General features: G+C 34.6%; 1 protein-coding gene across 9 annotated transcripts in view; it reads right to left on the reverse strand.

Moving 5' to 3' along the window:
- Positions 1-13510, reverse strand: part of LOC105492523 (dipeptidyl peptidase like 10) — a 1403881-nt gene that overhangs the window by 84987 nt on the left and 1305384 nt on the right. For all 9 annotated transcript variants that reach the window (XM_011759709.3, XM_071072632.1, XM_024796259.2 and 6 more), the window contains 2 exons: positions 7087-7184; positions 95-218 (listed from right to left, as the gene is read on the reverse strand). In XM_011759709.3, the coding sequence (XP_011758011.2) occupies positions 95-218; positions 7087-7184 (222 nt within the window). The remainder of the gene's footprint in view (positions 1-94; positions 219-7086; positions 7185-13510) is intronic.

Here is a 13510-nt window from a genome sequence, read left to right on the forward strand (position 1 = left end):
TGAAATTTTTGTACAAAGCATTTTCTGATTCCCCTTTGTAAAGTTGCATAAGCTACTTCATTTTAGGCATAAAAGAAAAGTAAATTATACTCACTTTATTACAAGCACCAGTAGTGGTCTCACAGACTGTGAGGATGGAGATATTCTGAGGTCGGTTTAACCATCTTACCACAGTCTTGGTATTGCTTACCCATTTAACCATAGTGATATAGTATTCTCTAGTTTGGAAACAAAATTAAAACTTATGTTTAGAGCCAGGGCATTGATATAGTACCAACAATATACATTTGCCATTTTATACATAAGAATAACTGAACTACTCTAAGGATGTTGCTTAATATTAATTTAAGTATAGATGGATAGATAGATAAATAGAAATCTACTCTTTTCAAAATTTACATAAATACAAATATATGCATATGTATGTATTCACATGGATGTATACATATGTATACAAATATACAGATAATTTGAGAAAAAATTTGAGAGTGAATTATTTTCCAGAAAAGTATTTCTTGGAAAAATCAAAACAATCACATGCTAGACATTTACAAAAATTTTCTATTGATTAGTACGCCTTTATGTGCAAAATAAGTATACATTTATAAAGTTATGTTATTTCTTTCTTTAAAATCACAATCAGTGAATCATCAAGAATAATCTTTTCCAGTTAAATGGCAAAGATTATTCCTGGCTTAATAATTATCTTTTACATAACCTCTGTGTTATTTCACTTTATACATGGGGACTTTGGCTACCAAGGTTTGAATGGCTTGTTTTGGTCTTTGCCAGTTGTAGACCAAGGATCAGTCCCAATTTTTATACATAATATTTTTTTCCATATTGTTAATTATCTTATTTATTTGAAACATTTTTAAACAAGGAATGAATCAAATTAAAGAACATGAGAGTCTATTAAATTCTTGGTATAATAAGGATATAATTCATGGGGCCAATTATGTTCTCATGGTAATTGGCAATTGGAAACAGTTTATATTTCCTTTGTAATACATACATTTGGACGTGTATATAATATGTCACAAAGCTTCCAACTCACACGCAACAAAATGCAATCATCAATACTCATCCATTTATGATAAAAATTATAAAAAACTTTTCTAAAAACTTGCCCAGTTTCAGAACAGATCAGTTACTTTAGAAATAGCCATCCAGTCTATAGCCATACCACCGTGAACATGCCGGGTATCATCTGATCTCGGAAGAAATAGCCACCCATGTGTCACGGAAAGTGTCATCAATGCACTGCATTAAAACTAATTAATCTAGATTTGGCTAGGCACGGTGGCTTATGCCTGTAATCCCAGCACTTTGGGAGGCTGAGGCGGGAGGATCATGAGGTCAGCAGGTCGAGACCATGCTGACTAACATGGTAAAACCCCGTCTCTATTAAAAATACAAAAAATTAGCCGGGTGTTGTGGCACACCCCTGTAATCCCAGCTACTCGGGAGGCTGAAGCAGGAGAATCACTTGAATCCGGGAGGCGGAGGTTGCAGTGAGCCGAGATCGTGCCACTGCCCTACAGCACTGCCTACACTGCCCCTGAGCAACAGAACAAGACTCTGTCTCAAAAACAAACAAACAAACAAAAAACCAAAAAACCACCCACAGTTAATTAGCCTAGTTTTATATGACTTAAAAAAATATCAGCTACAGAAAAATAACGTCTTGATACAAATTGCCTGTCTTTAGAGGTATCTGGGATAGATATCCAACTACATGAATGCTACATACCTAACATCACCGAGTAGCTACTGCTTCCTCTAGAAAACTTGTTAGCCTATCAAAGTGAAGATGTCAGTAAAAGGGCAAGCATAACTTGACATACAGGGAAGGCTGCCATATTTTTTTCAACAATCTCTTCAAGACATCTGGCAGCTTTCACAACTAGCTGAGCTCTGCTTGAAAACTGCCTTTAAACTCAGTAAAATCAAAACATGAAGTGCCCTAAGAAGAGTTAATAAGGCAACATTGAATCAAATATGCAGCTGGCTTAGGTATAATCTTTGTCCATATCAATAGGTCTTGTGATCCTGCAAAGAATAGTGTCCTGTTCACTTTCACTGTGTTTCGTTTAAGCCGATTATTTTGCATACACCATTATATTTAGCAATGTGAATATTAAAAAGTAGAAAATGAAGTATTAACCTTTAATAGATTTTTCTAGAGAATTTAGCTTATAGAAAAATGAGAGTAAGTACTATAAATAATCAGAAAATAAGTGCTGAAATGCTGAACAATTGATATAAATGTTGTAGAAATTTGAAGTAAAAAATTAATTTGAATATTGTAAACAACTAACCAAAGACTGCAAAATCAAGAAGGTCATATTTTCTGGTAAAAATTTAGATTGAACTGATATACAGTTGATTTTCTAATCTAATCAGAAATTTGTCTCAATTACCTGCCATAATATTATATTTTGTGCAATATGAGGTAACAAACTAACAGGAATAATTTTAAAAATAAATACCAACAACAACAGAACAATTTATTCATCTTGAGAGCTTTCCTTTTCAAAGTTGGTCTCAAATGAAATGTTACAAGAACATCTTTGCAACACCTCACAGGCATGACAGAATATATTGATTAGCTAAGATGCCAAATTTTGACTTAAAAAAACAAAACTTAATCTTTGGAAAAGAATGAAAAAGTCAACCAGTACAAATGTGGAGAATAACTGATTTTTAAGGGAACACTAACTTAGTTGTAAATTGTTAAGTTGAAAATCATTAATTTACAGCAATACACTTATATTTCTTTTTGATTAAATATTGTGATTATTGTGTTTGTTTTTACATAATGTGCCTTATGGTCATAAGCAAAGCATAATCTGATGTGAGATACCTCATTATAAACCTTGCTTATACCCAAGAATGACCTTGCACATGGTAAACACAATCTGAAGAATGAAGGCTTTCCACAAATTTTCATTTGTAAAGTCAAACAAACGGCCATTTCAAACCACTGAAATTTCTATGTTAAGGTGTTGGAGATAGCCAAAATGGAAGCTCAAGTGGAGCTTGACACATAGGCAGGGAGGAAAGATGTATCTATTCACTAAATCACTTCCTATATCCTTTCTTTCCTTGCCCCAGGAGCCTAGGTGTACATCTCCCTGTGATTCATATTGACTGATCATGCTTACTCATAAGTATTCAGGCTGTCTCTGAATGAGGGAGTAGGGAAGCACCCTTACCTGGAAATGCCACACTCCTTGGCCTGCCTGCTGCAGATGTAGCTGTCCTCCTGGAACTCCATCTCATGAACACATTAGATCTGGTGTTCCACGACCAGTGGCCAGCAGAAGTGTCCCTTTCTTATAACTGGGTTTCCTGCTTGTTCCTAGTCTCCATGGCTCTGGATTACCCAGGAAGTCCTTGAGGATCTGGTCCTCTTGAGCCACAGAGACAGAGACAAGCTAGTTAGAGGGATTGCACTCAAGTCAACAGAGACTTTCTATCAGCTGGGTGGTCTGGCACAGAAGATCTAATTGTCCACAAGGTTATGTGGAATGGAGGCCCCAGCATCACCTGCAGACAGGTATGTTAGCAGTTACTCCGTGTTTTCACGGCCTTCCTGTCCAATCATTGCTCTGTGTTTACACCAAAATATTCGTGCAATGTAGTTACTTTGAGCTCATTCTCTTCTCGATAATCTGTGATGTCTTCCCATAAGTATATTGTGATGGTATTCATGACCAAATTATAGCTAGTGTTCTCCAAACACCTCTGTTAATAACTATGCATTACTTGTAAGAAGGGTTATTCAGGACACTTCCATGAACATGGGTTAATTTATTAATTAGATTTTCTTGGAAGGCACAGATATTCCTTGGAAGACTGAGAGATGTAGGCTAGATATACTTAAAGAAATAGGGAGAGAAAGCATGACAGTGTCAAGCCCAGAGTGACAGGGGCAGAATGACCATGTTAAATCAGTGATGCAGGTTGAGAACAATGGGTCACAAAAGATAGGTGACAACAGAAAGGTTTCTAATAAGTAAAATAACGCTAAAGACATAGAGTAAGAAGAAACCAAGGACGAATCATTACTTTTACTTTTCAGACTAGAGAGGTCTACACAAATGACTATGTATCACTTCTCCAAATTAATGTGACTTATCCAATCTGTGGAAAATCTTCATGAGATAAGATATCTTCATTATCATAAGATAAAATTTCCCTGGAAAGTAAATATATATTTTAAAATTCACACTTAAATTTTCTAATAAAGGTATTGAGTGATTGCAATACCTAAGTGAACAGTACAACAATTTGGCAAAATGTTTCTTCCTTCCAAGATGAGATAACCCATCTGACTCCCACTGGTTCTGGGGATATTCAAGAAGGGGCATTATCTTAGTTTCTACCATGTTACATTCTTTTCAGAATCAATACAGACTGTGATTCAGATAAAGATAAACTGAATGGTGATGAGATGAGTCTGAACTGAATTACTATTGAAGAAAAGTTGCACTCATTGTCTACACTGGTGAAATGACTTCAGCTGAATCAGATATAAATAAACAAATAAATAAAACAATTGAAGAGAATATGAGGAAAATAATTAGGGGAAGAAATTATGCATTACTATAGATTATCTTAACCTTTTAATTTCTTTTTAAATCATATAAATTAATTAAAATATATTTTACAGTCTTTGATGAGTATAAGTATTGGGTTGAAGGGACAATGAAAATGATACTAGCTTGGGGAACTTTTTCTATTACAGGAATAAACACTAGTTATTATAAATAAGTAAACCAATCATCCAAATAAACAATCAAACAGACCAAAAAAAGAACCTAAGATCTTCAATTCAAACAACAAAAAATGTTGTTCTCCAGTGTGGAGGTCAGAGAATCCAGTTTATAAGGTAGTGCAAATCATGAAAAAAAACTTTCTATATTGATGTTACTATTATTCCTCCTTATATTATTATTGTAGTCATTGTGGTGATTTTATTAAGAGATGAAAGCTAAGAGATGATTGTATTTGCAGTTTAGGTGGTGGGAAAAAAAGTACTGAAAAGGAAAAAATGAGAGTTTGTAACAGCACCGAGAAACAGAATATGATTCACTTATTGACTGCCAACTCATAGATAACCTAAAGATTATAAAAATATACCAGATGCTTAAGTAACATACAAAAAAAACCATAAACATGCAAATTATTATAAAAAGAATTAATTATTTAAGTATTCTGCTATTGAGAGTTTAGGCAGTATTTCAAATTATACAGGTAGCTATGCTACAAACACAACACAAACATCAAAGAGAAGAGAGGACATTTGATGAACTTAATAGTACATGAAGAAAGTATGTTATTAATAATTTAATTTATATATATTTATATTTATACAAACAGGTAAAAAAAAAAAAAAGGTCAGGAATCAAGAGCTCCTTTTAAGAAACATGGATATTGTAAAATTGATTCCCATTGCAAAAATTTTTTTGAAAGGAAAAAAATCAGAAATTATTATTTCAAGACAAGCAGGGCCAGTCACGGTGGCTCACGCCTGTAATCCCAGCATTTTGGGAGGCCGAGGCGGGCGCATCACGAGTTCAAGAGATCGAGACCATCCTGGCTAACACGTTGAAACCCGATCTCTACTAAAAATTCAAAACATTAGCCAGGAGTGGTGGCACACACCTGTAGTCCCAGCTAAGGGGATTCAGCCCTGAGAGAAGTATAGTGATTTATCCAATGAGATAAATGAAATGGTGACTCAAACACTCCTAGTCTATTTCCCTTTCTTGTTATTCCGTAGCATTAAACAAACCAGAGAAAAAGATGAGAGTTAAGGACCAGATAAAATGTCAATAGTATCTATCATTGCTTCATTTGTAAGGTAACCATTCAAGGCTGCTAGATCAAGCTCAGAAATAAATGTTACTATTTGATTTGGTCAGCTTTCTTACATTATATGTCAATTCAGGCCTATCTTTAAGGTCTTCCATCCAATGTGGATGAAATGCTCTGCAACTTGATGAAAGAGGCCTTACTTCATTTTCTACTTTTCTTATCAATCAGTCCTGAGCCTCTATCTCAATCATTTACTCTATTGGGATTTATCTTTTCCATCAGTAGAAGGAGACATTTGTATTAGGTAGTTAATGAAGGTCTTCCGGAGTAAGCATTCCATAAACCTTTATTACCTGTTCAAGTAGGTAAAATTTCCACATACATCAGTGTACTCTCTGTGAAAATGACCAACTGGGATGAAATTTTTTCTAAATAATGTCAATGAAACAACAATTGAATGAAATTTCTGTTGGAACCAATCACCCTAACTGATTATCGATATCATCAAATAAACTTTGAACTTAGCCCCACATCATTCAATATAATGTGAAAACATTTTTCTAAATCAGCTGCCTATCCCATCTCTAGGGTTGTAAAAATTTCCAAAGGACTCTAGTATTTGAAAGAATCACTTTTGAAGTCTGAAACCATGCTGGATTTCAAAATACACATGATTGTTTAATTAGTTGTTCACTACTGAACATTTTGCTAATATTAAAATTATGCCTCCGACCCAATAAAATGTGTTTATTTTCTCCCTGATCAAGTTTCTTAAATATAAATACTTCATACATAGGATATTTTGAAAAAAAATATTAAATATCTCTGTCTGGAGAAGAAAGCTTGAAAATCTTTGGAAAACTCTGGGGAGAAAGTTGGAAAAACTCACAAATTCCAGAGAGATTATACACTTTTAACGAACACCTTCAAAAAAGCATGTGGAGCAAGTATGTTCTTGAAGAAAATACAGTGGAAAATGATCCTTTGTTCCCATCTCTGTCACATCTCCAGCAAAAGGCCTAATTCTCAGTATCAGGCTCTTCAGTCATTGTGTGGTGCTGATAATCACCTTGGAGCTAAATGCTTCTTGGGAACAGCCAGACACCAAGAATGACTTCATTCCTCACTAATGTAGGCAACTTCAGCTCTATTTTCAAGTGGATTTGTTGAGCTGATCACATCTCTCTCTAAATTGCAGCAAAATGATAATTGGAGTGAAAATATCTATTTCCCCATAAAAGTGAAATTGAAATTGCATACCTTGATTTAAAGCTGTCAGGTGGCATGAGTTCCAAAGTGTGAGTTGGTCCATACAGGTTTACAACATATAATTTTATTGTTGGGTTCACTTGACCTGCCTTTGAGAAAATGAAAGTTGTATTGCAAGTATATTAAGCATTAGAATATATTGAGCAAAAAAGAAGAGGATTTTTGATTCATTTACTGTTTTGTGTTAGAAGAGAAAAAAAGTTTAATTTCTCTGAAGTAGAAATGATTTTAAATTCGACAACATGATTGCTTTGAATTGTTTTTGAAGATTGCTGCTTCTCAAGCATTTTTGTCAGACAATTAAAGGTGATAGGAAATTGTGATGACTTCACTCATTAGGCAGTGCTACTGTGTTCTTTCCCTAAAATGGCACCAGAAGGGCTGGCTGTACAAAAACAAAAACAAAACAACAACCAAAAAACCTAGTAGATCAAATAGCTACTCATATTAAAGGAAGAAGGTTTGACTAATCAAAAAAAAAAAAAAAAAAAAAGGAGAAATGAAGATAAAAAGAAAGGAAAGAAAGAAGGAAGCCTACCCAAACCAGGTGCCCCATGCTTAAAATTCCAAAAGCCTAATGTAGGCTATCACATTAATCTCTCGGGCTTTTCTTTTAAACATTACTAATGACTACATGGGGTGACTCATTTGCATAATTGACAACCCTTGGAAGGTGGGCCATGGGCAGACTGCCCTCACTGAGTACCTGGCATGAGGAGCAGAAAGGAAAGGATAACAAGGATAATGTAATTTGAGTTTAGTGAATCAACACTTTATTAAATAAATAATAACTAGCAGGCATAGTAGTTGGTATGTTTCTGGCACATAGCAGACGCTAAAGGCATTGCACAAATTATTAAATTAAATGTCCCTACTACAGTCGTAAGATATAAACATTTTCTTGGTCACAGTGGAGAATCTAAGCAAACTGTGCAAGGTCAAATACCTAAAACTGAGAAAGTTCATATTTAAACCCAGGATGTTCTTAACTACAATGCAAATATTGTGCTTTCTGTTCATTCCAACACAATGACCTTCAAAGTTTTGCCAAATACACTGTGAGTAAGGGGCAGGAATGAGAACTTTCATCGACATATCTCAAGCAGGTTGAATGAATGAATGAATAATCACATCAATGATGTACCAACTTGCTTGATTACTTGTGGCTCAATATGTTTCTAAACAATATGCCATTATCTTTCTGATGTGGCTGATGCTTAAAGAAGTCTACATGAAATATATAGAAAAGAGCCGGGCGCGGTGGCTCAAGCCTATAATTCCAGAACTTTGGGAGGCTGAGATGGGCGGATCACGAGGTCGGGAGATCGAGACCATCCTGGCTAACACGGTGAAACCCCGTCTCTATTAAAAAATACAAAAAAGTAGCCGGGCGAGGTGGCGGGCGCCTGTAGTCCCAGCTACTCAGGAGGCTGAGGCAGGAGAATGGCGTAAACCCGGGAGGCAGAGCTTGCAGTGAGATGAGATCTGGCCACTGCACTCCAGCCTGGGAGACTGAGCGAGGCTCCCTCTCAAAAAAAAAAAAAAAAAAAAAAAAAAAAAAAAAAAAGAAATATATAGAAAAGAAAAAGGAAATTAAATGTGAATTGAATTTAAAAATCTGCTAAAAACCTAAAGGGAATGATAAAACAGATTTAAACATGTCGAAGATCCATGTTTAAGGAATTTGCATTGACAAAATCAGGACCAGAATCAACGTAATATATTCCAACAATAGCCAGCAAGAGTTCTTCAATAACTGTTGTTTTGTTAGGATATCAAAGGAGACTAGCACATCTGTGGAAGTGCATCATTCACAGGTCAGAAGTTTTGAGCCAAAGAAGAAAGTCAGGAAAGATTTCCACTACGGAAATGAGGTAACTATTAAGAGAGACTATGAAACTGGTTATAGAGTAAAGGGCTTCCTGGAAGGTAAGCTATGAGCCTGCCACCCACCAAAGCCTCTGGTATCAGAATTTGCAAGTCTTTTCATTGTTCCCAAGCCCGACAGTGCCTGGGCACATTTTTTGGGCAGTTTAGCCTTCTGTGACTCTTAGGAGCTCCCTTTCACATCATTCTTGTTTTAAATTAGTTGTCATGTTTCTCCCTGAAAATAATGGCCTTATCTATTTAATTTTTAGCCTACCATTTATCTAGCTGGATCAGGTATGTTACACTTCAGAGCCTGACACAGTATAGCAGTGCCATTCAAAGTGCTGTTCTTGGACTGTAGCATCAATCAGCATCTCCTGGAAGCTTAGCAATGCATTCATGGACCCCACCTGAAACCTATATTCAGACATGGAACTAGAATCTCTCAGTGTGGGCCTATAAATTTGTTTTAACAAAATTGCCAGATAATCAGTGTGCAAATTTTAATAAAATACTTATCTTTATCTGTATCCTTATCTATTTATCTATCTGTCTATGTAACTGTTCAGTGGTGGTCACAAGTTAGCCAGCATCACGATCATTCAGAGCTCCTGAGGGGCTTGTTAAGGTACTGATTGCTGAAGCCAGTCCACCTCCAGCATGAAGCTGATACCCTATGATATCAAGGACCACATTTTGAGAATGGGCTTAGCTTAATATGTAAGTCAGTGAAACCTGAGTCCAAGTGTTGACGCTTTTATTTAGTTGGCATGGCTATGAGCACATGCTAAAGATTCTCAAGTATCATTTTATTCATCTCATTTTGTCCAAAGTGAGACAAACTGTTCTTTGAGAATGTCACAAATCAGAAATTTTGAGTTGAAGCTTTCCTGTCTGTAGATAAGAATGTCTTATAGACTAATAAAAAGATTTATATAAAGTGCCTAAAATAGGATATGGTACTGAATTGAAATGATAATTATTGTTAAGATACTAAATCTTCTAGTTAGTGAAAAGCTGTGCTTCTATTTTTTATCATTCGATACACTGATTAAAGCAAATGGGAAATTAAATTAAATTAGATCTTTCTGTGAATTCTTACCAATGATGCAGTTTTATGGCACACTTTGTTAAAGACATATCAGTTATCATCTTTAAGGCAGTTTTCTTTACGTCAGCAGCACTATAAGCTTATCACAAAGTAGAAGTTGTGCACATATGTGGCCAGTTCTCAGACAAAATGTGAACACTCAACTAAGCGTTAGGCTGCCTCTAAAATTCAAGAGTCCAGCATTCTATAATCTCAGATTTGTATCTTTCCATGGAGTTTTGAAATTAAGCACACATCACAAGTTCATTTGTACATTTTAATATTTGAATCATTTCAAGAGTTTGCAGATTAGAGGGTTTTCATCTATTGGCTTTTTACAGTTACATTTGCCACGAAGACTGCAAATCCACAACTTTCTTCCCTCTATTATTCTGAAACACAAGCCTCAATAACAATTAACCTTATTTTACTGACAACTAAATTGTCATTAAACAAGATAATGTTTTAATTAAAAAGATTAACCTGAGGTTACTGGGATAGAACCGTGCATCTCTTTTGTGCTGAATTGCTAATGATAGGGTATGTTATGAGTTCTGAATGATGCTGAATTAAGTAGAATACAAATATATGTGTTTACTGTATTTCATTAGTAAATCTGACCACATTAAGTATTTGCTATACTCCTTTTAATCTAGTTTAATTTAAAGCACAATTTAGTATAAACTCTGTGTTGTTTCAATTTTCAAAGTAGTATTTTTTGAAAGTTTTTATTGCATAAGAGTGAATTGAAACAATACATTTGTTACAGCAAAAACTAACAAAAAAATTTTTGAAACCAGAGTAGATAATAAAAATTCTGAAAATTGAAGTAACATACCCAAAATGATACTAAAATTTGTTTTAAGAACAAGAACCAAAACAGATTATTTTCTTACAGTCCTATTGTCTTAAGTACCTGGGTAAGGGAGCAGGTCTTCCTACTAAAAATCACCTGAGAACTAGAAATGCTTTCTTATTTCTAATAAATATTAATGGTAGTTATCATATACAGTTATATATATTATTTGCATGTATATAAAATGACAGGTAATGAATATTAACAGTGGTTATCATATATAGTTATATATATTATTTGCATATATATAAAATGTCAGGTGTGAGGCTAAGAATGGTACCCATCTGTAGCTAAGTCATTAGGAGTAAATGGAGCAAATAGAGCTCCATGTATATGTGTTAACTTGACAAGGAGATGTTTGGATTCCAGCTGTGTTTTTAGAAATCAAACTGTTGACCTGTGGTAGTTTTATAGAGAGGGATGAAATCAATAGATTTGAGTTTTTTCTTTGTTCTTAAAACAACTGTGACTTGTATAAAAGCACTAAGTCTTTTAGAATCTATTTGCTCATTTGTGAAATAGAGACAATTGTGATAAAGACCAAATGAGAAAAAAACAAACAAGTGGAAAGTCTCCCTGAAAACATGAAGTTTATCACTAGCGTATGTGATTTCTACAATTAATAAACAAACATTATTATGTTATGCCTATCTTTACTATTAACCAATATTGATTTATTAGAAGAAATTATCAAATAATAAAGTATCTAGGTTCATATCCAGTATCTTCTGAATTATTGCTGACATAATTTAACTTCCTCAAATGCTTCCATTGGCTCATGTGTTTGTCTCAATCTAGTCAAAATTATGAGGCCTAGGTATGGCCAAGTTCAAGCACCATGAGTTTAGAACTAAAAAGGCAATTTGAGCATACAGCTAATGCATATGTTTTTTTCTATGTGAATAAAAAAAAAAATCCCATTTCTTTTGGGAAATCAGTTACAAACAGTTGTCCCTTCCACAGAACTGACTGAATTTTCTCTGTGCAGTGCATCGAGCAGTCAGATGTGACTGTGTTTCTTTTGTGCAGTGCACTGAGGAGCTGGATATTATTTTATTCCTTTGTGCCGTGCACTGAACAGTTGAATGTGTGTTTCACAGTATGTCACTGGTTCACCATTTTGCATTTAAACTGCCAGGTGAACATTTATTATCATAAATCAAAAATGTGAGAATTAATACATTTGGGGCAACTTTTCAGGTTTTCTCTGGGGGAAAAAAAATAGTGCTGATATGCTGTATAGGCCCAAACTGTCATGCCAAAAAAAAAAAAAAAAGCTAAATCAATAACTGGAGAAAGCAGAAGTTCTTTTCTTTGAGTATAATAAAAATCTCTTAGTGAGTATTATTTTTTTGTGAAGTTAAATCGTTATGTTATCCTAAAAAGCACTGAGCATATCTGCCTTCTAATCTATGTCCAGAGAAGACCCTAAAAATAACATTTTAAAATCATGGATTCATATTCTTCATAATCTTGCATTTAATACTACAACCTGTGGAAGGAAGATGGATGAGAAAGAATGGCAGTAAAATCTCACTGAGGAAAATGCTCATCTTATTTCTGATCCTCCATATTCAAGCCTCCTTTTTTTGCCCTTGGATAAAATGAATGTGGTGGATGGTGTGAACAGAAGGAAAGTGTGAATTACCTCACCCCCACCCTGACAGGGCTAGAGTAATGAGGGTGATGGGAGTCTGCCCTGTAGTTTGTCCAACTAATGTAGTGCATGAATTAAAAGGTAGAAAACCTATTGTGCTTGAAAAAACAAAGTACAACTCACTAAAGAAATGGCGTAAAAATGACTTCTAAATGAGATCAACATCCTCTCTTATTTCCTGTAAGACATCTTTACATGATTAATGTATTGGGAGCCTTCCTCATGAGCTTTCTTCTTCGTTATATAAACATTGGGAAAAATACAGGTTTAAAAGAGATCTCAAGTAATTAAAGATGGCATACAGAGGAAAAAACAGTACAATCCAGATGTTTTTACAACCCTTTTATAGAGGCCTTGCCCAACACTTGAAAATACTTTTGTTGTCTGGAACATATTGCCATATTTGCTTCATCTGATAAAAAATTCTATCTATCTTATCTACCCAGGGTTATGACTCCAACCAGCATTTTACATAGTGTGTTCTAGAGTATGCTTTGCCAAGGTAATGCTGATATTAATACTAATACTAATAAATGCTTTATGCTTAGTCTATTCTTTATGGGTGATTTTTCATGCTTGGTCTTTTCTTTATTGAGATTCTTTATGCTTAATCTATTTCATACTGGAGATTCTTTATGTGTAGTCTATTTTTTATAGAAGATTTATAATATACATTAACATATAGTACATTAAGTGCTCTAACAAATCATCTGAAAGAGGCTAGATTTTTTTTTTAAAGATATTCCAGTATATTTGACCATGGCACTTTCCCCTTCCTTGTAACAACTATTATGGGGTATGCCTTGGAGAAAACATTGCCCTGGCGTCAGTACACCCCCAATCACTTTTCTCCCCACTTTCAACTGTGAGGTGTGAAAAAATAAAAGTAAGTATCAACAGGAAAGATGCAGCAAAAGTGAAAGTCCACACACTTTCAAATAAT

The sequence above is a fragment of the Macaca nemestrina genome, chromosome 11, assembly GCF_043159975.1.
Source record: "Macaca nemestrina isolate mMacNem1 chromosome 11, mMacNem.hap1, whole genome shotgun sequence".
NCBI lineage: Eukaryota > Metazoa > Chordata > Mammalia > Primates > Cercopithecidae > Macaca > Macaca nemestrina.